At 39.3% G+C, this 23,503-nt stretch overlaps 1 protein-coding gene across 12 annotated transcripts in view; it reads left to right on the top strand.

The window, feature by feature from the left end:
- The window catches only part of TNRC6A (trinucleotide repeat containing adaptor 6A), a 164,229-nt gene that overhangs the window by 135,366 nt on the left and 5,360 nt on the right, over positions 1-23,503 (top strand). For 3 of the 12 annotated variants that reach the window (XM_043494653.1, XM_043494652.1, XM_043494657.1), the window contains exons 7-21: positions 16-63; positions 4,678-7,269; positions 8,223-8,387; positions 8,836-9,011; positions 9,352-9,432; positions 9,840-9,891; positions 12,084-12,226; positions 12,903-13,040; positions 14,209-14,337; positions 14,440-14,517; positions 14,811-15,021; positions 18,430-18,561; positions 20,451-20,609; positions 20,982-21,122; positions 23,213-23,320. In XM_043494653.1, the coding sequence (XP_043350588.1) occupies positions 16-63; positions 4,678-7,269; positions 8,223-8,387; positions 8,836-9,011; positions 9,352-9,432; positions 9,840-9,891; positions 12,084-12,226; positions 12,903-13,040; positions 14,209-14,337; positions 14,440-14,517; positions 14,811-15,021; positions 18,430-18,561; positions 20,451-20,609; positions 20,982-21,122; positions 23,213-23,320 (4,353 nt within the window). Of the gene's footprint in view, positions 1-15; positions 64-4,677; positions 7,270-8,222; positions 8,388-8,835; positions 9,012-9,351; positions 9,442-9,839; positions 9,892-12,083; positions 12,227-12,579; positions 12,727-12,902; positions 13,041-14,208; positions 14,338-14,439; positions 14,518-14,810; positions 15,022-15,144; positions 15,247-18,429; positions 18,562-20,450; positions 20,610-20,981; positions 21,123-23,212; positions 23,321-23,503 lie in introns of all 12 variants that reach the window. The other 9 variants (XM_043494655.1, XM_043494654.1, XM_043494656.1 and 6 more) reach the window with 6 other exon arrangements.

Below are 23,503 nucleotides of genomic sequence, written 5' to 3'. Positions count from 1 at the left end.
TTTGCTTTTTCATAGGCATGCCTCCCATTCGGGACTTGGTCAGCCATTCCCCTAACCAGTCAGGTGATGCATACCTATTTCAGTCTCATGTTTGTTGTGCACTACGTGTATGTGTATAAGAGTTACACACTTCAGTAACTACTTGCACAATTATCTATTGATTTTTTTTGCTGCTTGGTTAGTGGCTTTAGAAGCTTGACTGTTAATGTGTATGACTGACTTAAATGCTTACTGTTTGTTTATGCACTTATATACTACAATTAGGTTATGAGTTCTTAATTTTATATTAAAATTCTCTGGGGCAAAATTCTGGACTACACCAGTAGGTTCCAATGCAGAGTTAAGTGCTGTATATGATAAATAATTGTGACCACTGATACTAAATAAATACTGTATTATATATATCAATAAGTATTCATAGTACTATGAAATTTCAGGTTTTTCTGATTTGTTCCTTCAGCTAGTTAAGTAACATAAAACCAAGAAATGTGTTTTCCCCTCAGTTAGCAACAGCCATATAAAATGTTAAGTTGTCTGTGGTGTTTTGGCTGCTTTCATGTGTCCTGTAACTCTGAAGGATCCGTCAGCCTTCAGTGTTATAGTTTTTATCCCTTTTTACATCTCAGAAGCTTAGACAGATATTTTTCTCTTTAGACTAGTCAGTCAATCAGAATTATAGATAATACAATATACAACTCCTTTTAAGGTTCATGCAGAGTACTTATTAAGAACAGACCTTTTGCTGAATAATGTTTGGATACTTATGTGCTTGACCATATCATAGAATGAGCTGTTGGCAGCAAATATACTTCTAGATGTTTTAACTTGTGCTAAATTGTGTTGGAAGTTTAGTAACTTAATGGGCTTTTTTAGCAGAATAGTTACAACTAGGTCACTTGCTTCTGAGCCTGAAGGCTGTTTATTCATATATTACGTTGAGACTGGCTCATGCGTAGCGTAGAAAGAGGCGAGAACTGACACAGTTGTCATCTTCCATTGAGATATTAAACTGAAGTCTTTTCCTCCCACGTATCTGTGCATAAGGGTGCTAAAGAGCCTAATTTAAAGAAAGATAACATTGGTGTTCAAGTCATAATCTTTCTCTGAACAAAACAAGTTCTCACATTTATGGTTTTGGGTTGCTGGAGTACCTTGGGTAGTGGTTGTTTGCTTACACAGTAACTGCACCTCCCTCGTTTTACTCATTACATTATAATACCTCAAGTATGAAACGTGCTATCATAATTATCTTTGCTGATTCAGATAATTTTTTTTATACCTTTTCTTATAAATTTTCATTGCCGCAACCTTTGTAATTGTGTTAGCAGTACCATAATATGGGGAACCACAGCTCCAAAATATTTTCTTCTTTCCATGAACTCTTGAAAATCTTCACTGCAAGTTCTTTGAATCTGAGCAGTTGAAAAGAAACTTCTTTCTTTTAAGCAAGTTGATCTCATTTTACATTTTCTACTCCTTTCTTGCAGTTTAAAAATACATGATAGCTGGTGCATAATGTTGCAGTCTCTACTTTTGGTATATAGTTGACTATTAATTCTAAAGCTTATATAAAATAAACTGGTGGAGAAAGACATGTTCTAAACAAACCTTAAGGTTACTAGTCTGTCTTTTTTTTTATCCTGTTTTTATCAGCAAGTAGTATCAAGCTCTGGGTATTTTATGAAGGAGCACAGACCTGAATTTTTAATGTTGACTTTTAATACAGAAGTATATTTTATAAGATGTCTACTAGTAAGATATATTTTTTCAGAGCAATCTCAGAAAACTTCTTTGTGTAGAGCGCTCTAGTGAGTCTTGCAGTGATTATTTTTGCTGAACTTCACATCTGAGTAGAATGCAAAGAAAAAAATCCTTCATATCGCTGTAAAGTCATTGCCTTTCAAAATGTTTTGCAAGATTTCAGTGAAATAAAGCTATTCAATTCCTTTGTCAAAGCATTTTCAGTGATACATTCAGTGACACAAATATTGGCAGAGAGATGCACGAATAAGGTCTTTGTCAGTCATTTTAAACTTAAGGCTTTTATTTTTTAAAATAAAAGTCTGAGCCAATATTTATGCTTCAATTGTATATCAGTCCTTAAGTAATGTTGGTATTTTTAAGATGTAACCATTTTTCTAAATGTCATTTTTAAAAACTCATTAAAAACTTGCAACAGATGAGTGAAATATTAATAGTGGTGGAGTACATGCTCTAGCTTTATTTATAAGTATTAATGATTAAAATTTCTTGGGGGTGTTTAACTAACTAATGAAAACCAGCATAATTTTTGAGATTAGATGCAAGGTGCTATTGCCTACAAATTGATACTTGAGACTAGATGTTAGCTAGAGAAAGTGAATTTACAGCACTTTGCTTTAATTATTCCCCTGCCCATTCTTCCCTAGTTTTATATTACCTATTTAAATTGTAAATTCTTTGAGGCTGGGGTCATGTCTTCATGACTGACTGTAAAGTGCCTTAGTCACTGTTCATGCTTTAAACATGCTAAATAATAATCATGAATGCTTGAGACTTCCTGATCTAAGGTGGTAGTGGAACAAGCAAGAGATTTGTTTGAAATTAGTTTGTGTCCCTTTTAAGTCAAATACACATTAGTAAATGCACTAGTAGTCTGTGTTCATCCACAAACTATGCATTTTCCATAACTACCATCTAAAGGAGAACATGTTTTATCTAGGTGGTTTAAGTCCACTGAACAAATATACATGTTTAGCAGAGAAACATTTGCATGCTAATTAACAATTATCCAGGTAAATAAAGCTATCAAGTGTTTGAATATTCAGATTTTGAATATTCTGAAGCAAAGGCATTAACTGTGTTAGCTTAAAAGAAAATTGTGTGCAGTTTTCTTAGCAAATCCTGAATGTCTTACTATGGTGAGAAGTCCTTTTCTCCAGAAACAAAATATATTTGAGAATGTTATGTTATGCTGCTTTTTTTTTCCTATTGATACAAATATTAAGCCAGTAATTTACCTAACAGTTTTTCCTCATCTTCTATTAGGTTTTGATATTTTGCTTCATATTATTGTTCAAGCATTACATGTTTTCATAATACTGTATTTCCAAATAGCTATCCTGCTATTAGTTAGTTGGTTTTTCATATAACTTACAGCGAACTTCAAAAAAAATTAGAATATTTGATGTGGGGAAGCACTTTCATTCAGATTGTCGGTTTGATGGAAGAAAAATGAGTTCAAGTCTCTATAATAAAGTTTTAGAAACTCAGGATGACCCAATGTGTGGCAAAATGCACACATTTTGATATGCTATTCTGCCTTTGGCAGCAGCCTGTATCTGACACTTTAATAGAAAGTTAAAAACCTTATTCTGCATGTAGTCAACTGTGAAATACTTTATAAATAGCTGGGGAGAATTTCTTCTTGGTTCCTGCATGTGATCAGCTTATACCCTGAAAGAGAAAATGTTTTAACTTGCACAGGTACAAATTCAGCTATGCTACTTGATTTGCACTCCATAACAGTGAATTCCACAGGGGAGGGACTGATTAGCTTTTACTCTGTTCCTTATCATTCTGAATATCACAGTAGAGTTCCCCTCTTGTTCTTCATTCCACAGAATGTAAACTTAATTTTTGCAATCTTCTATGGATTGAACCTTGCCACTAAGCCACTTCCTTTTAAATCTCACCTGTATCTTCCTTTTTCTTTTTTTTCTTTGAAGTGATTTCCTGTAAAGCACTTTCTTATTCTACATATGGAGAATGATGTACAAAAATAAATGCCTTGAATAACGTGTCACTTAAGATATATTATTCAATGTCCTTTAATGGTGTTTTTTTCCTTACTTCTTTTCCCTGGCTACTGTGGCATAGTAGTCTGTGGTTCTAGGTCAGTTTAACTTCCTGTTATATATAACATTCTCCCTTTCAGAATATCACTTTCAAGCCTTAACGATTTTTTTTTTTTGGTGTAGTGCCCCTTTCATAAAGTATTCTACACATGAGCAGTATAATTTTAAAAACACAAACTGTAATGGCAATCCAAACTAGTTTATTAGGGATGCCATATTTCATTTCGTACCTCAAATATATGAATATATTTTCCCATGCCCTTGCTAAGTGTTCTGCTAGGCATTATATGTGGCAGCTAATATATTAATAATGTCTTCATAACATCCAGTGATAAGTGTTAGCGTAATCTGTGCAATATCTTTGACTTTGAATTGCTGTACTTGTCTTATGCAGTAAAACTTCCAAGTTACGAACACTTTCGGAATGGAGGTTGTTCATAACTCTGAACAAAACAGTTTGGGTTGTTCTTTCAAAAGTTTACAACTGATCATTGACTTAATACAACTTTGAGACTTTACTATGCAGAAGAAAAAATGCTGCTTTTAACCCTCTTAATTTAAATGAAACAAGCACAAATAGTTTCCTTACCTTGTCAAATCTTTTTTAACTTTCCCTTTATTTGTGTGTGTGTGCGCACGCGGCGGGGGGGGCGGGAATCATCTCTCTACTGCTGCCTGATTGTGTCCTTCCAGTTCCAAACGAGATGTGTGGTTGACTGGTCAGTTTGTAACTCTGGTTCTACTGTATTTTGTGTGTGTGTGTGTGTGTGTGTGTGTGTGTTAACTGTCGTAAAATTCTTGAATTTACAGAAGCACTTTTTTGTTTTCCTTTTCTTTTTAGATCTGAACCACAGTGGTCTAGGATCCCATTATGAAAATACTCACTGGGGACCAGTCTCTTCAAATAGTGACTCCAGCACAACCTGGGATAAAGTTATCGTAGATGGTTCTGACAAAGAAGCATGGCCATCAATCACAGGCAGTGACCCAGAGTTGGCTTCAGAATGTATGGACACTGACTCCGCCTCTAGCTCTGGGTCAGAGAGAAATCTTGTTATAATGGCTTCAGGGAGCACAGGTGGTGAAAACGATAGCGTTCGGAATGGCATTGGACATGGTTCTCAAAATAAGTTTGTGGTTGGTAGCAACAGCAATAATGTGGGCAGTGGAAGTATTAATGGGCCATGGGGTTTATCCCATGGAACCATAATAAGCACATGTCAAGTTTCTGTGGATGCTCCTGACAGCAAATCTGAAAGTAGCAACAATAGAATGAATGCTTGGGGCACCATAAACTCTTCATCAAATGGAGGGTTAAATCCAAGCACTTTGAATTCAAATGGCAACCATGGTGCCTGGCCTGTATTGGAGAACAATGGACATGCCCTGAAAGGGTCTGTAGGGAGTGGTAATTCTGGCACAAATATTCAGTGCAGTACCATAGGTCAGAAGTCTAACAATCAGAGTATTAACTCTAAAGTGGGTGGTTCAGCCCATGGTTCCTGGGCAAGCCTTCAGGAAAATTGTGATTCTGAAATGAATGGTACAAGGAAGGTTTCATTCAGTGGACAACCTCAAAACCTTAACACTGAAATGAATGGACCAAATAACACTACTAACTTTATGACCTCTAGTTTACCAAACTCTGCTGGTTCAGTACAGATTAACGAACTGCCTAATAATACAGGGCCTGGGGCCTGGCGTGTGAGCACAATGAATCATTCTCCGATTCAGGCCTCTCCAGTTACAAATGGCACTTCCACTTCTCATCTTAGCAATGGTGAGGCAAAAAATGGTGGATCTTATGGTACTACGTGGGTTGCCTATGGTTCTAATTACTCTGGAGACAAATGTTCAGGCCCAAACAGCCAAGCTAATAGTGACACTGTGAATGCAACTCTAACGCAGCCTGGCATTAATGGGCCTGGCAGCACTAATTTTCAAATTAATGGGAATAAAGGAGGAGGGGTGTGGGAGGGAGGGACAGTCAACTCCCAAAATATGCCATGGGGAAGCGCAAATGGTATGACTTCTGGAGGAAGTCGAAGAGGATGGGGCAACCCTGCACAAAACACTGGCACTAGCATTTCAAATGGGGAATGGAATAAACTGCCTAGCAATCAGCATTCCAATGAAAGCGTAAATGGAAATAGTAGAAAGTTTACAAATGGATGGAAATCTGCTGAAGAGGATGATCTTAATAGCCAGAATTCTGGTGCATCTCAGATAACTGAGCAGAACAATGTATGGGCCAAAACAGGTACTGGGGATAGCGAGGGTAGTACAGAGAGCACTGGATGCCATGATGATAAAGTAACTGCAGAAGGACAGAACCGAGAGAGAAGAAAAGTTGACCAGCATGCATTACTCCAAAGTATAGTGAGCAGAACTGACTTAGATCCACGTGTCCTTTCCAACACTGGTTGGGGACAGACTCCAATTAAACAAAACACTGCCTGGGATACTGAAACATCGCCAAGAGGTGAAAGAAAGACTGACAATGGGACAGAGGCCTGGGGAGGCTCTGTGACACAGACTTCCAGCTCAGGGGGATGTGTGGAGAGACCTAGCCCTAATGTTAATGATACCTCATCTATATCAGGGTGGGGAGATCCAAAGTCTGCTACAAGGTGGGGAGACTCCAAAGGCTCAAACAGCCAAGGGGGGTGGGAAGAGGATTCTGCTGCTACAGTAATGGTCAAGAGCAATCAAATATGGGTAAGTGGCAAAGAGGACAAGTCGTCTTGGAATGATGCGCAGAAGATCAAACAGGGATGGGTAGATGGACAAAAAGCCAGCCAAGGTTGGGCAATTTCTGCCAACGACAGCTGGGGAGAACATTCAAGAAGCAACCATTGGGGTGAGGCTAAGAAATCTAGTTCAGGAGGTAGTGACAGTGACAGATCAGTATCTGGTTGGAATGAGTCTGCTAAATCAAATTCTGTTACTTGGGGAAGTAGTAATACTAACCCAAATAATGCTTCAGGATGGGATGAGCCTGCAAAGTCTAATCAGAGTCAGGGCTGGGGAGAACCTCCCAGATCAAATCAGCCTCAAGGTTGGGGTGATTCATCAAAGCCAGTCAACTCCCCAGACTGGAACAAGCAGCAAGATGTTGGATCTTGGGGAGCACCATCTACCACAAATAAACCACCAGGTTCCGGGTGGTTGGGTGGACCAATACCAAGTCCAGCAAAGGAAGAGGAACCCACAGGATGGGAGGAGCCATCCCCAGAATCAATACGCCGTAAAATGGAAATTGATGATGGAACTTCTGCTTGGGGTGATCCAAGCAAATACAACTACAAAAATGTGAATATGTGGAATAAAAATGTCCCAAACAGTAGCAGCAGTTCAGACCAGCAAGCACAGGTACATCAGCAGCTACTGCCTTCAAGTGCCATGTCCAACAAGGAGAGCAGTAATGGTTCTGGTAAGACTTCATTTTACCTAGACTTGTGTTTTCTTGGGCAATTATAAAAGACTTCTCTGGACTTTATTTGAAACTAGAAACTTCTGTAAGGTAGGGAATAGTTTTGTCAGAGATCTGAGAACAGTGCAAATAGGTTTTCAGTGCTTGTATTTTATTTGAAGGAATCTTTCTGAAATTTAAAAAGTGAACTTGAGCGGTATAGTTAGGGCTAGGCTACCCTTGCATTTAAGTGGCTGAGGGTGTAGAGGAAGAATTTAATAATAATAATAATTAATAAAAAGCAACATCCAGAAAGGGCAACCAGTTTTTGCTTTGTATGTAGCTCCAGATTTTAATTAACTTCAGCTGTGACATTAACTTTAAGCCTCTATAGCAAACAGAGTGGTGTTAAGAGGTGTCTGCAAGGTACAGTGCAGGCTCAAGACTTCACCTGTGTCCTTAATACAGAATTTTTATTGCCAACAGTGATGAGGGCACTTTGCTGCTCACTTCTTGGTGAGGGAAGGCACTGGGAGTTTTTATATTGCTATAGCAGGATTGGACTTCAGAAAAAGAGCTCTGACCTTAATAGATTGAGGGAAAGGGTAGTTGAGCTTGCACAGTATATCTAAGAAAGTATTTGCCTTCCACTAATTTTCAGTTGCATTTGAATCAGATCCAAAGAGGAAAGCCTTCAATTTGAAGTGTAGTTTTTAGATGTTTAATGTCTTCTCATTTGAGAAATCTCTGTAATCAAAACGTAATGTCTTCATGTATGGAACTGGTGTTATATTTAGTTTTTTCCTCATGTAAGATTCTTCTACTGCAATATTTTACTTGATTTAAAATGTGTATTTATCTTGCTTTTCGTTATTTGTGCTGTATTATATTTTGAATGTAAAGAACCCGTCAGCATTTTACATAATGTTTTAAGACTTGTTAAACTCACCAATAATTCCTGCTGCTTTAAAAAGGTTGGGGAGAGCCTTCTACTCCTGCCACTACTGTAGATAATGGAACGTCAGCGTGGGGTAAACCCATGGATACTGGTACTAGCTGGGGAGAGCCCATCAGTGATGCAGCAGTCACCTCTGGCTGGGGAAATGCTTCTGTTGGTCAGCAGGCTTCAAGTAAACCTGGTATGTGCTTTTGTAGCTTCTTTGAGTATGCCAGTGGTGAAGTGTGAAATAGTGATCAAGAAGTTTGATTGTGAATTCAAATATAAAAGACTTGTATCTTGACATTTACATAAATACAAAAGGTAGATGTACTCTCTCTATAAATTTGCTAGTGACTTTCTCAGATCTTGGGTACTGAAGATGGTAAATTCTACTTTCATTAGTATTTTTAATAATAATGGGAAATTAGCAGCTTTTTTTAAAACTAGTGACATAAGTTGAAACAAATGCTGTTTGTTGGTTGATTTCTTTTTCTGTTGCCTTTGATCTCCCTGGATTCACAAGATTATGGCAGAATATCAGGTTTGTCACAATAATATAGTTTGACTTAACAATTGAATATAGTCTGGCAACCTTAAGATGTATTTGCGTTAAAGGGAGTTCATGACTGAAAAATCTTTACACCCAGGGCCTAAATCTATGCAAGATGGTTGGTGTGGTGATGATATGTCATTGCCAGGGAGTCGTCAGACCAGCTGGGAGGAAGATGATGATGTAGAGATTGGAATGTGGAACAGTAGTTCATCCCAAGAAGTTAACCCGTCTTTGAATTGGCCACCGTATATGAAAAAAATGCCTACAAAGGTAATTATGACTTTATGAGGTGATGCTGGAATTTAAGAATGCAAGAAGTCTGAGGGACAGAAAATGGATATAATTCCTACAACTATTTTGTGGGTAGGTGTAGGTGTGGGGAGTGTGTGGTGTGGGTTTTTTGTTCGTTTTTTTTTGTTTGTTTGTTTGTTTTTGTATTGCAGTAGCTTCTAAATGTCCCAGTCAGTATTAAGGACCCCATTGAACTCTGTTGTACAATTATGTAGGAAGGCTTAATCCTTGTTTACGTTTTAATTTAATCCTTTCTTACAATGTAATGTAAGTGCTGGTGACTGTTTCAAGTATCACAGTAATCCCTTTTATTTTTAAGGGAACAATGAAAGGTGGAAATAAACAAGATGAAACGTGGATAAATCCATTCATTAAGCAATTCACAAATCTCAGTTTTTTAGTAAGTATGGTATGTTTATCAGGCTTGATAAATACCCTTGTTTCAATTAAATCATTTTCAAATTTAGATTAACTCCTTTCTTCTTTGATTTGTTTTTTCCTTTCCTTTACTGTTCAGATCTTCAATATAAGAACACCTGTTGTTTGAAAAATGTATAAATATTACTGAGTTTTAATTCTAGTAGCATGTACCAGATCAATATTTTTTGTGTCTCTGAAGATGTCTGTCTTCATCGATACAGGGGTTGGAAAATAGGAAAAAATGCTTGCAAAATCACATTTGCTTTATCAGAAGTTTGGTTATTCTTTCTTGCAGAGTTGAATGAAATACTCAGACTGTATCTGGATCTCCTCTTTTTTAATTTTTTTTAAAGTTTCTTACTAAACTGATTAATTTTATTACTTCAGAGAGAATCACCAGAAGAAACCATACCGAGCAATAAGATGGACATGTCTGGAGGTAAGCATAAGGGAAATTGGTCTTGTGTTTAACTGTCCGATCTGTAATCCACATCTTTCTGTTTGTATCCTCTCCTGAGTTACTAAAAAATAAAATTCTCATTCCCCTAAAGAAACAAAGGTTCTGATTTTATATAAATGTTTGCACACATGAGAAACTTGACATATGTAATCAGTCCCAGTAATGGCAATGGAATTACTCATAAGTAAAGTTATGCATAAGTGTTTACATGATGGGAGCCTAACCATGAATTTAAAACCCTACCTAGGCCTCCTCTGGAACCACTTCGTTCCTACTGGAAACACAGATTTCTGATGCAGCATCAATCACTAATGCATTTCATTTGTTCTTAGAAACAAACATCAAATTTAGCTGTTCAGAGGTTTTCATTATCTATAAAAGAGAATCTTGCATGCTAAGGATATTTTAGAGTATATTTATCTTTACTGTAACCTCTCATTAATGAAAGTCTGTTTTTATGTGGAACTGGTCTATTCATAGCAAGTTTGAGTGGTTTCTCTAGCAAATAAACATAGTAGAATTACTTTGAATAATGAGTGAAAATGAAAGGTGTACAGTAGAAGTCTCTTGTGGAGGAAAAAACAGTATCCACTAGTTACAAGATGACCTTTCTGTGAGTGCATCTCAAAGATGAGCGGAATTTGTTCAGAATTGCACATTGTCAGGTAGTTTTGGTCCTTACTCTAGATTGTGTAAGGAAAATTGTAAACAAATTATAAATATTTTTATTAAGATCATTGCGATGTCATTTTTTATTGAGATTTACAGTCTCCTGCACAGTGCAGCAGGAGAGAGAGAATTAAATTGAATAGCTAATTTGTATTGGATAAGCTAAAAGGCAAAATGTAAACAAAAATCCATGCAATGTGCAGCGGCGGCCAAGGCAAACAACTTTGGGAATCATTAGGAAAGGGATAGATGATAATACAGAAAATATCATATTGCCTCTACATAAATCCATGGTACTCCCACATCTTGAATAGTGCATGCAGATCTGGTCGCCTAACGTAAAAAAAAAAAAAAGTATTGGAATTGGAAAAAAGTTCAGAAAAGGGCAACAAAAATGATTAGTGGTATGGAACAGCTTCCGTATGAGGAGAGATTAATAAGACTGGGATTTTTCAGCTTGGCAAAGAGATGACTGAGGAGGGATATGATTGAGGTCTATAAAATCATGACTGGTGTGTAGAAAGTAAATAAGGAAGTGTTATTTACTCCTCATAACACACGAACTAGAGGTCACCAAAGGAAATTAATAGGCAGCAGGTTTAAAACAAGCATAAGGAAGTATTTCGTTACACAACACACAGTCAACCTGTGGAACTCATTGCTAGAGGGTGTTGTGAAGGCCAAGACTATAATAGGGTTCTAAAAAGAACTAGATAAGTTCATGGAGGATAGGTCCCTCAATGGTTATTAGCCAGAATGGGCAGGGATGATGTTCCTAGTCTCTGTTTGCCAGAAGCTGGGAATGTTCAACAGGGGATGGATCACTTGATGATTCCCTGTTCTGTTCATTCCGTCTGGGGCACCTGGCAGTTGCCACTGTTGGAAAACAGGATACTGAGCTAGATGGACCTTTGGTCTGACCCAGTTTGGCCGCTCTTAAATTTGGAAAAGTAAATTGGATTTTTACATTTTTCTGGTTTAATTATCCAGTGTGGCACTAGTATACACGGATAAGATATCTTGAATTAGTTTTTTCTATTGTTTCTTTAAAGGATTTTTGTAACTGAATGAAGTACTTGTTAAAGGATTTATGGAATTTTTTCATCCAAATAGAAGGAAGATGGTAAATGTAACTGCAAATCAGGAAAATTTTTACTGCTAGTATTAAGAATGTGTGGTTAACATCTGGAAATACAAACTTCAAACACCATGTGAGACTTGCCCTGTTCTCCACAAAAACAATGCCGTCTGTTTTGTCTGAAGACCAGTAAAATCTGTTTAATCAGTCCTGTGGCAATCTCATAGAGCAGTCGTCATAGTATTTTTTGCACTGTAAGGCAAAACAAGAAAAATGGTGTTTAAAATCATTCAAACATCTTATTCAGTAGTGCCTCGTTTAGAGCAGTGATAGAATAGCACATACTTATTTACTATTAAGAATTTGAGCAACTAATTGGACTCTTCAACTTCAAGAAAGAAACTTTCTTTCTTCACCTTATTAGGAATATTACAGGATAAACGAATTGAGTTGGATAAGCATGGCCTGAACATTGGAGATTACAATCGGGTGGTAGGAAAGGGCCCTGGTTCTCGTCCTCAGATTTCCAAAGAGTCTTCCATGGATCGCTGTACTTATTTTGATAAGGTTAGTGACTGCTTAACTCTAACCCCGATGAACATTAATTCAGACAGCAGCCTGTAGCTATGATCCATTTGTCCCATAGCTTCTGTACTTGGTGTAGAGATAAATTAGGGCTTTACTTTTATCTGTAAAACTTGTTTTGTCCTTTTAACTTATTTATCAATACTAAGCACTTATATAGAGCTCTTCTTCTACTTGCAGTGCAGATAACACTAATCTGGTCTTTTTTGTTTTCTGCCTGTTTCCTGTTGATGCTGGACTGTCATGTGACTCTTCCCTTCTGTTCCTGGCAATGGTTTCTCCCTTCTGCTTGCTTGCTGGCTGGTTGTTGCGCATCTGTTTGTCTATCCAATCAGGATGGCATTGTAGCAGACGAGTCCCAAAACATGCAGTTTATTTCCAATCAAAACATGAAGCTTCCCCCTTCAAATAGTGCACTACCTAACCAAGCCCTTGGCTCCCTAGCAGGGCTGGGTATGCAAAACTTGAATTCTGTTAGACAGGTAAGGCCATGTGCATATCCTTGGCATGTTACTTGATGAGAGCGTTTTATTCCTTTGAAATAGCATCTCAACTACTGTTTTGGCTGATATACTGTTAAATTCTAATTCTGAATACATAGGGGTGGGGGAAGCCACAAAAGAGGGGTATTGTCACTAATGCTTATTTCTCTTTCCAGAATGGCAATCCCAGTGTGTTTGGCGTTGGTAATATAGCAGCACAGCCCAGGAGCATGCAGCAGCCCCCAGCACAACCTCTTAATTCATCCCAGCCTAACTCACGTGCTCAAGTGCCTCCTCCATTACTCTCCCCTCAGGTAATACAAGACAGAGCACCCACTGTTGTTAACGTGACTAAATTCCCTTACTGTCAGTCATCCACAGTTTCCAAACCATTCCAGTGGGGGAGTACAATTGTTTATACTTGGTCTCGGTTGAAAAATTACTTATAATTTGGAGCAAATTCCATCTATTCATTTACTGAGTTTATGGCAGAATAAACTTTTCTCTCAACCCAAAAGCCAGTCAATCTTTGCTGGACCTGGGGAAAAAATGGTTTAAAAATATTTATAAATATCTGAAAATGCGAGGCTGAGAATAAGCCATAGGAAACATCCTTAAATTGGCAGCTGTGCAGTTAGATGTGACCTGCATGTGCTTGATTTTCCTGTAATGCTGACAGTAGCATCCCTGACTTTAACCTGGATCCTCCCACCCTGTAGCTAACTCTCCAAAGCGCACTTTTCTCCCTATTTACACTCTTCTAGTTACAGAGGATGTCCTGAAGCCAAACCCTGAGTTCCTTGTCTGTGTGGAGACTAGAAGGGACTCCATAGAAGCACTGGTGCAGCATTACAAGAGTCTCTGAAGTGAAGTTGTGAGTGCACACTTCCTAGAGCATTAGTATAGGATGCTGTTTCTGGTGACAGAGACACATCTGTGTTCCACTAATGTTTCTTTCAAAATCAGAATTCAGACCTGTTCCAATGCTTCACACACAATCAAAAATTACAACTTAGAGCTCTGACAGTGTTGCTTACTACATGGCATTGCACATATGTAGTCTTTTCTGTCTGTTTTTCTTAGATCCTGAACTTAAGATCTCTTTTAGGTACATAGCATTAAGCAAGCAGGGTTTGCAACACAATTGAGTTAAAATTGGTGTCGGAACCCTAAATCATGGTTTTCCAGACTTTTGTGCCTTCAGATGTGAAAATGTAATGTTTTAATTTACTTTTTTTGCATTTACGAGTGTCTTTGTTTGATATTTTACTATATTTATCTTCTAATTATTTTTATAGGGGAGCATATTTCACACTTTCAGAGCATTGAATTCTTGTTAACCTATTGGTTGTGCTGTATAACTGCCTATCTTACTTTTGGTTAACTGCATAGGTTACGGTCAATCTGTTAGTGTACAACTGTAGATTGTCATGGTTCATGTTCTGTCAAACCCCATATGCTATAATATGGCCCATTTTACAGGTTCCAGTATCCTTACTGAAGTATGCACCAAACAACGGTGGCCTGAGTCCACTTTTTGGCCCACAGCAGGTAGCCATGTTGAACCAATTATCCCAGTTGAACCAGCTTTCTCAGATCTCCCAATTACAAGTAAGCAAAACAACCTACTCATTCTATTTTTTTAAAACTTTAAAGTCTGATCAAAAACTTTATCTGAACTACGCCCCTTCATAAAAACATTCTGTTTCTTAGCGGTTATTGGCTCAGCAGCAAAAAGCGCAGAATCAGAGAAGCATGCCTTCTAGTGGTCGTCAACAGCAGGAACAGCAGGTACAACCTTAGACGAGCTTTAAAAAAAAAAGATTTAAAACTGTCTTGAGAGAATAGTTTGTTGCTTATTTTAGAATATAGTTAATAACGAGCAGTTTACAAATGTGGACAAGGTAAGTGAGACTTTCATGATGCTGAAACACAGGATGGAATGCACTTTAACCATAGTGATAGATTTTGCTGAGCTAAAATATACAAAGGAAAATGCATTAGTGTATTTATCTGCTCTTGCCAAATGTGATATTCCCCTCCACCCCCCATTTATTTCATGATTGATGTGGGTTTTTGTTAAGGGTCGATCTCTTAGTATGCAGCAACAGATGATGCAACAGTCCCGTCAGCTTGATCCAAACCTGTTAATGAAGCAGCAGACTCCACCATCTCAACAGCAGCCACTCCATCAGCCTGCCATGAAATCTTTCCTTGAGAATGTCATACCCCATGCTACTCCTGAGCTGCAGAAAGGGCCATCACCAATAAATGCATTCAGCAGCTTCCCTATAGGTGAGTTTCTCAATCGCTAGTCTAGTGCAGTTAACTGATGCTTGTGTGCCACCAGATGTACAACCTTCCCTTTCTTCTTGGCGTTTTCCCCTCTGGGAACAAACCTGTTTTGTATCCTGTTAGTGCTTCTCTGTCACGAAGAGCAGCAGCCTCTTCTATTGGACTCATCCTGTTGTATCTGTTCAGGAAAGAAGTTGGCCAATCAAACTCATACCATCTCCAACGGTGAATAAGTCTGTGTTACAGTGCAAAATGCTTTCAGTTCTTTGCAATGTCTGTCTCCTTGTATTTGTCTTTCTGACCCTGCGGGTCCAGAGCTGCTGACATAAAATCCTAAGTACATAATTGTGACTCTAGTATCCATGTGAGGAACCCACATGAAAGGTCTTATTTCTCTAGCTATTAAAATGTCTTCCCTGGTTTTGGAATTGCATAGATAGCAAATACCATTTTGCTAACTTGTAAAAGTTTTTTATCCAGCTTCTTTAATTACATAAAGTTAGCTCTGAACTCAGAATGCTTCTATCACTGTAGGCAAAACAAATTAACTTTTTTATAATTGCAAACATTATGTCCTTTTTCTCTCTCCCCTTTTTTCTACACTTTCAGGCTTCTATCCAATTTCCACTTCAGAAATTCCAGGCTTGTATATTTTTCCTTCCTTAGGTCCCTTCTGATTTGCTTTTTTTAATATTTCCGAAAATTGGTATTCCCTGTTTCTCCCTCCTTCCCCAGACGCAGTTTCTTTTCCTTCCCTGCCCAGTTTGCTTTGCTCGCACATCTCTCTAGCCCTGCTGCTTATGTTGACCTAGTCTCCTTTGCATTCATGTTCTACTCTGTAGGGAAAAAAATTATTTTTTTAACACTCTGCTGCTGAAATCCCCTTGCTTTAGAAATTGAATGATGTGGTGCAAGTAGATTAGTGCAGGCCGTGCTGCTACACTGCATGTAGCCCCCTGGCACTTTGCTTGTGGCCAGACTGAAACCTAAGCTGCTGCTTAATAGGTGCTGTTGGTTGGTGTCCAGATCCAGCTTCTTGGTAGCTAATTAAGAGGAATTAATATGTAAATATGTGGCCCACGGTTGTTCATTAACGATTCCATGGCACTTCTTGCAAGAGTAGGGATATATAATGCTGATCTCCTACCAGATTCCAAATTGGGTAATTACATCTTGCCAATCTTGAATTCCCCTTGCTGTTTCAACTGGATATAGCATTCTTCACTCCTTGGTTTAAACTGTTGTGTAACGTTGCTGTACATTGTTAAACAGATGTTGTTTCACTTCCAGGGTTAACTGCAGGTCCCTGGTGGGTGACAATAGTGTTTGTAAAATTGTTGTGAGATGCTTTGAATTAACACTATATAAACTATAAAATCAAAAGTGTAGGAGAATCCAGATCACAAGTGAAAGTTAAAGAATGAGAATATTGGGTTGCTGGAACAAACTAAACTTCTCAGTGAAGAACTGAGTCGGTAAGAAAGATGGTGGCAATCTCTAGCAGCAGACTGCAGTAGTGTTACAGTGTGAGGAAGAACCAAAATTGGAGAGTTCTCTTCTTAAAGAAAAGGAGTACTTGTGGCACCTTAGAGACAATCAAATTTATTTGAGCATAAGCTTCCGTGAGCTACAGCTCACTTCATCGGATGCATTCAGTGGACTATGAGAGTATCCAGTTTTGAGAGCTCATTCTTAATCTTTCCCTGTTTGCTGTAGAGGATGTTGATCAGGTGGTTCCAGTTTCTTCGAGAGTGTGTGGCACAAGCTGTCAGCATAGTCTGTGTGGTATGTAGATTGTAATGGATTTTTTACCTTCAGTCCTTTTGGAATGATGTCCATCTGTTTGCATTTGGAAAGGAAGATGTCTGTCTGCTTATGAGATTTTTCATGAAGTTGATAATTTCCACTCCATATGGCTAAATTCAGTGCCTTGCATAATGACAGGTTTCAGAGTAGCAGCCGTGTTAGTCTGTATTCGCAAAAAGAAAAGGAGGACTTGTGGCACCTTGGAGACTAACAAATTTATTTGAGTATAAGCTTTCGTGAGCTACAGCTCACTTCATCGGATGCATTCAGTGACCATACATAGGGCAGCAAAAGTTGGCCTGTGAAAAGAATGCAGTATCAAACTTTAACTTTTCCTAGTGAAAGAATTTTGACTAGTTCCTAGTGAAAGCGAGCAGGCTAGTAAAATGATTCATGAAACCCTGTGACTCTTTAGCTGTATATGAAAATGCTACCCCATGGTCCATGTGCAGGATTTACAGGAATGAAACAAACTGTAAATAGAGATCTAATGGCAAAATGCCCCTTAAGTTTCCAGAGTTATACTTTGTAATGGACCATGAGGTCTCTGCCACTTCACTCATCATCAGGAGGATCGCCTACAGACTCTCTAAACTACCTTTGGCTGCTGTCTCTTCACTGTTCAGAGTATCACCCTGTGACTTTGCCAGAGAGTACGCTGAAGGAACTGGAGTGAGTGTAGAATGCCAGAGTCGATAGTGTGTTCATTAAGGTTGAATACTAAGTACTGGGTTCCCATATAAGAATGTTACAGTGGCAGTTCAGATAGTTTCCATGATTCTGGTTTGCCAGACTGTGCCCCATCTATACCCTGGCTCCAAATCCAGACTGCTTCCAGAGAACATGCAAAGAGCACGGGTTGGGGGAAGTGGGGGGTTTTTGTTTCGTATTGAATCAGGATTAATATTGTTTGTGGACAAATGGATAAATGTGAACAAAAAAACAAAGATGCCTGTGCAGCTCCTTGCAAAGTACCCTGTTGAATAGCTCAACCAGGCACAGAAATGAGATTCCAGCTGGAGAAGCCCAGATATAATTTCTGCTGAACAGGACCCCAATTTCTTAAGAGATCCCAAGTCTCTTAAGATGTCAACTTTAGAATGTGACTTTTCATCGAATAATAGTACTACTTTGCTACACAGATAAGGTGAAAGATATTCACCAAAAACTGTCTTTGGGACTCGGTGAGACTTGAAATAAATATCTTTGCTTGTGACTGAAAGTCTTTATACTCATCTGAGACCAGTTGTGGGGGGGAGTTCTGTATTTCATTTTTTGAATGTTTACTACTTGTATTTTTTGTGTGTTTGTGTGTGTGTGGTGTTCATATGGGTCTAATTCATAATCTCATCTTTGGCTCCTTCCACTTGCATTTTTACATGAGGACATCAGCCAAGAGCTCAGTGCTTGCACTGCTGTGCTTATGTCTGTAGTAAGTTCACTGCGTTCAATGCTCTAATGTATTTAAAATATAATAGTGAATTGGAAGCATGAACCAAGCAGAGCAAAGCAATATGGTCTTAAAGGGTAATTAGGAAAACCGTGGAAGTTAGCAAACGAAAAGTATCGTATCTCCTATTTCATAAACCACTGTATTTCTAGGAATGAACTCAAACTTGAATGTAAACATGGATATGAGCAGTATTAAGGAGCCGCAATCACGACTGAGGAAATGGACAACGGTGGACAGCATTTCTGTTAACACCTCATTGGATCAAAACTCCAGCAAACATGGTACGTTAAACACATTGTTAGTGAGAACACTGACGTTACATATGCATCAGACAAAACTTTTCAAGGTCTGTGTGCATATGAAACTCAACCCAGTGTGTTAATCTAATCATAATTTACAATAAGATTAACTCCACAAATGTATGCTTTGTCTTTGTGTCTTACCTTCTGTTTTTAGGTTTGGCTTGAGAATGTGTATTTACATTTAAATGCACAGTGTTTGTAAAGGGTAGAAAAATAGGGTTACTATACCCCATGTTAGAATAAGCAAATAAACAAATCTACTACATAAATCAGTGCTGTGATTCTATAATCAAGACTCAATTGGCATTTAAACAATGTTTAAATCACCTGAAATCTCATCTGATTGAAACTTGACATACAGTCTCTAGATGAAGACTTATAAAATGCCTCACATGGTCTCTCATTGCAATTCAATTCTGGGGCTGCATTAGTTGTATGTTTAGATTTGTCAGCTGCTTTAACGGTATGGAAAGTCCTCACTGCCCTAAACATCTAGTGGGGTTATCCTGGTACTGCACTTGTTTGTTCTGAAAGCTAATTATCTATACATGCCAGTAGATGTGCTGCTCTTACCTTAGTTTCTTAAGAAACGAGAGTTACCTCAATGTTAGAAACTTGATGGTTCTGACCCTGCTATGGGCCTATAGAAGATGCATATATCTGGGGAAGTTATTACTTCAGAAATAACTTTGTGGTGACAATTATATCTGTTGGTTTGCTGATAGTGACAGTGATATAACTTAAGGTTTATTGAGGTCTACAGCCAGTGCTTCCTGGAGTTTTCCCATCCTTGTGAGCATTATCAAAAAGCTGATTAACATTTAAGTTTCCCTGTCAGTTCTGTCATTGTTCTGTGCCAGATGCTGTTAGCCAGCAGGTTTATTTAAAAAGCTAAAACCCACAAAACACCTTTGTCAATGAATTTACTACATAGTTAGCACAGGCTTTTCGGAGACTGGGTATGCAGATGGGTATTGCAGACTTTGCAAATGGATCAAGGAGGGTTCTTCTCTTTTAGACCATAGACTTATTCATGAATTTACCTGCACGATTTGAATTCTTCTTAGATTTGACCCTGCAACATACTTTAAATACAGAGTACTATTAAGCTAATAGCTATACATTGCTACTAACCTACTTTGTAATTAATTATTTGCATTTGTTATTTACAGGGTTTGTATTAGTAATAAGTATATGTAAGGAATCATGTTGCCTCCGATGCAATCTATTAGAATTCAGTCCTGAAAGATTTTCATTTTGGGAATGAAGCACACAGTAACTTAGAAAATCTGATTCTCCTATTTTATTTGAAAATTCATATTCATTTACAAACTTCAGATTTTCTGGTAGATGTTGTTTCCTTTTGGCATATGGGTGTTGAATAATAATTCCTTAATGCCAGTTAATGGGGCAGTTCATGAGACCTTCAATAGTGGAAAAGAGGGGAAACCTACAGAGTCTCCACTGAGAGCCATGGTTTTAACAGCCACTTCACTTCCACACTGGAGTGCTGAGGACCTTGCCATGTCCATGTCTGTCTTTGTGTCGATAAGAACTACAAACAGATAAAACACCAGGAGTTTGAGATTATTGATAAATTATTAATGACCAGCTTCTCGTGACCTGGAAAATCACCAGGAGCACATTTTTAGTAGGGAAAAAAATTGCAGATGTTCTATTTCTACTGCTCAGACTTAAATACACTGTGCCCAGTGCAAGTTTGAAATGACACAATTGAGAGCTAAAATCTGACCCAGTAAACCTTTTCAGCTGTTTGATATGAATATGCCACATATGCAGGGGATGAGGTTTGTGGTTCTGTGAGGTCAGTTGAGAAGAATATTTGATGATCCTGTTTTCTTTAATAGGTGCTATTTCAAGTGGTTTTAGGCTGGAAGATTCCCCATTTGTTCCATATGACTTTTTGAACAGCAGTAATTCACCAGCCAGTCCTCCTGGATCTGTTGGGGATGGCTGGCCACGTGCCAAATCGCCTAATGGCTCTAGCAGTGTTAACTGGCCACCAGGTAAAATTTGGCATTAATTAACTCATTGTGTGCCTTGTATCTATTCAGTAATGTTTGTTCTGTGTTTGTCGGGCATTAGAAGTAAAAATCGTTGTGACCATGTGTTTATTGAGATCTGTCTTGTCAATGACTTTGTCATATATGGAACTTCCCCATGCTTGGAAATTTTGCCCTGGCAACAGAGGTGCAAAAAAGTAGGAGTGAGGGAATTAAATTGAGAGAATAAATTAGAAGTTTAGATACGTGGGCATGTAGGTCATGAGTAAGAGTTTATAGGGCTTAGACAGGAATTGCCTGTAAAAGGAAATAAGCCAACTTCATATCTCAAGCTTCTTCTCTCTCCCCCGCTTTCCCCCCCATCTTTATTCCTAGAATTTCGTCCTGGTGAGCCATGGAAAGGTTATCCAAACATTGACCCTGAAACTGACCCTTACGTCACTCCTGGCAGTGTCATAAACAATCTTTCAATTAATACTGTGCGGGAAGTTGACCACCTCAGGGACAGGAACAGTGGTATGTATAAGTGGATCACTATCAAACTACCTGGAGAGATGTTTTGTTGAAGGATGAGGATTGCCACTTCCCTAGATTCTCATTTAACATTTGTGACAGTACAGGTTTCATGGCTAGAAGAATATCCTGTGGATGCAGCAGAGTTTCTGGGTACAGGGCAACAATATTACTCCTGGAGGGATTCTGCAGGACTGCATGCCTGCAGAAAATGCCCCACCCACTGCAGATTTCCTGCGTTTCCCTGCAGAAAACAGTGGGGAAGCAAAGAGAAGCAGCCGGTGGGGGAAGGACAGAGGCGACCTTGGGTGCAGTTTTTGAGGGGGATTTCTCCCTCCAAACAGGCAAGGCATGGGGGGCACACGGGGTTACATGCCACTACCACCCTCATGCCAGCACAGAGCTGACCAGCTGAAGGAGGCTGTGTCTTAGCTCTGCTGATTCTGCAGCTGAATGCCATCTCCTGGGTCCTACTGCCAGTCAGGGTCCCCTTCTGTGTGCTGGCAGCCTTCCTGTTTTCTATTCTGTGCAACAGTAAATGTCCATGGTGTGTGTGTGGGGGGGAAATGAGGGAAGGTTGGTCCTGCTTTGAGCAAGGGGTTGGATTAGATGACCTCCTGAGGTCTCTTCCAATCCTAATAGTCTATGAAGGGGGGGTGAGGGGAGGAAGAAGCAGTGGGGAAGGAATGGGGAGTGGAATAACGCAGGAGGTGGAGAAGAAGAAAAGGGAACAGGGGAATCGCAGGGGAAAGTGGGAGCCTGGCATGCAGCATCCTTTCAGCAGCAGCTGGGGCTCCCCCAGTAAGCAGGCCCATCGAACCCTCACCCTGACAAGCCCTATGACCCTACACCTGGACCCCTCCAATTAGCCCCCCACCCCACTGATCCCCAGCCAGCTGCACTTGGATCCCCAGCACCCGGATCATCCCACTGAGCCACCCCAAGTCCCATTTCCCCACACCCACACACTCCTTCGAGTGCCTCAACCACCTTCACCTGGATCCCCTGCAGAGTCCCGTTGTGCCTGCACCTGGAACACCCCAACGAGCCTCTGTGCATCCAGATCTCCCACTGAGCCGCCCGCACCCAGATTGCTCCACGCAGAAACCTCTCACCCCACACCTGGATCCCCACACATGTTGATCCTCCTGAGTTGAGCCTGCCCACCTGCACCTGGTGTTTCAAGGTCAGGTGCAGCCTCACTGCTGAGTCTCTGTACCGGGAGATGTGGGGGCTTCAGGGTGATCTCCCACCTCAATGCAGCCAGTGGTCCCCACTGCCATAGTGGAGTCACATTTATTGATTGACAAAATTTGCAGAACTTTACAGAACTTCAAAATATTGTCAGGTTTCAGAGTAGCAGCTGTGTTAGTCTGTATTCACAAAAAGAAAAGGAGGACTTGTGGCACCTTAGAGACTAACAAATTTGTTAGTCTCTAAGGTGCCACAAGTCCTCCTTTTCTTTTTGCGAATATAGACTAACACGGCTGCTACTCTGAAACCTGTCATTATGCAAGGCACTGAATTTAGCCGTATAGAATGGAAATCTGTCAACTTCATGAAAAAACTCGTACAGATACAGACAGATATCATCTTCCTCTTCAAATTTGTTAGTCTCTAAGGTGCCACAAGTACTCCTTTTCTTTTTAAAATATTGTGCGCAGAATTTTTAATTGTGTGGCGCAGAATTTTAATTTTTTTGGTGCAGAATTCCCTCAGGAGTACAATATATGCAGAGAATTCCAGCAAGTAATTATACATGCTATTAGCCCTTTATTGGAGCCCTGAGAAGCAATTATTTGAACATGCAGGGAAGCAAAACCTGGCAGCATTGCAATCCCAAGGCTATATCAAGCTGTGGTTATAGTAATTGAACTATATTTTCTGGTTACAGTAACTTCTAGATGCTGAACGCTTGGGTATTCAAAGCACTTGCCACTCTGTTCACTAGGGGGAGAGGGCTGAATGGAATGGAAGTGTATCTAGTCTGGCAACATTAAGGCACATGTGCCTGGATTTATGATTCATGCCTTCAGTTCTTATTGCCTTTTCACTGAGAGGACTATTCTTCGTGTAATTTACATTTTTAATAGGGTCATCCTCATCTTTGAACACCGCGCTGCCTTCAACTAGTGCCTGGTCATCCATTCGTGCCTCCAACTACAATGTTTCCCTCAGCAGTACAGCACAAAGCACTTCAGGTAAGGTCTCTATATTGCTCAAAGTTCAGAGCCAGCCCTCACTTTGCCTGCCCTCTGCGCTGTTCACTGAAGCACTGAATAGTAATTAAAAGTAATAAGGAAGGTTTCCTCTCAATGACATCATCGCTAATTTACAGGATTTACTTTAATTGAGCAATTTTTAGCAGAATTTTGAAGCCTTAT

Source organism: Dermochelys coriacea, chromosome 10 (assembly GCF_009764565.3).
Source record: "Dermochelys coriacea isolate rDerCor1 chromosome 10, rDerCor1.pri.v4, whole genome shotgun sequence".
NCBI classification, from domain to species: domain Eukaryota; kingdom Metazoa; phylum Chordata; order Testudines; family Dermochelyidae; genus Dermochelys; species Dermochelys coriacea.
The sequence above is the reverse complement of the archived record's forward strand: the minus strand, read 5'-3'. Positions and strand labels throughout refer to the sequence as shown.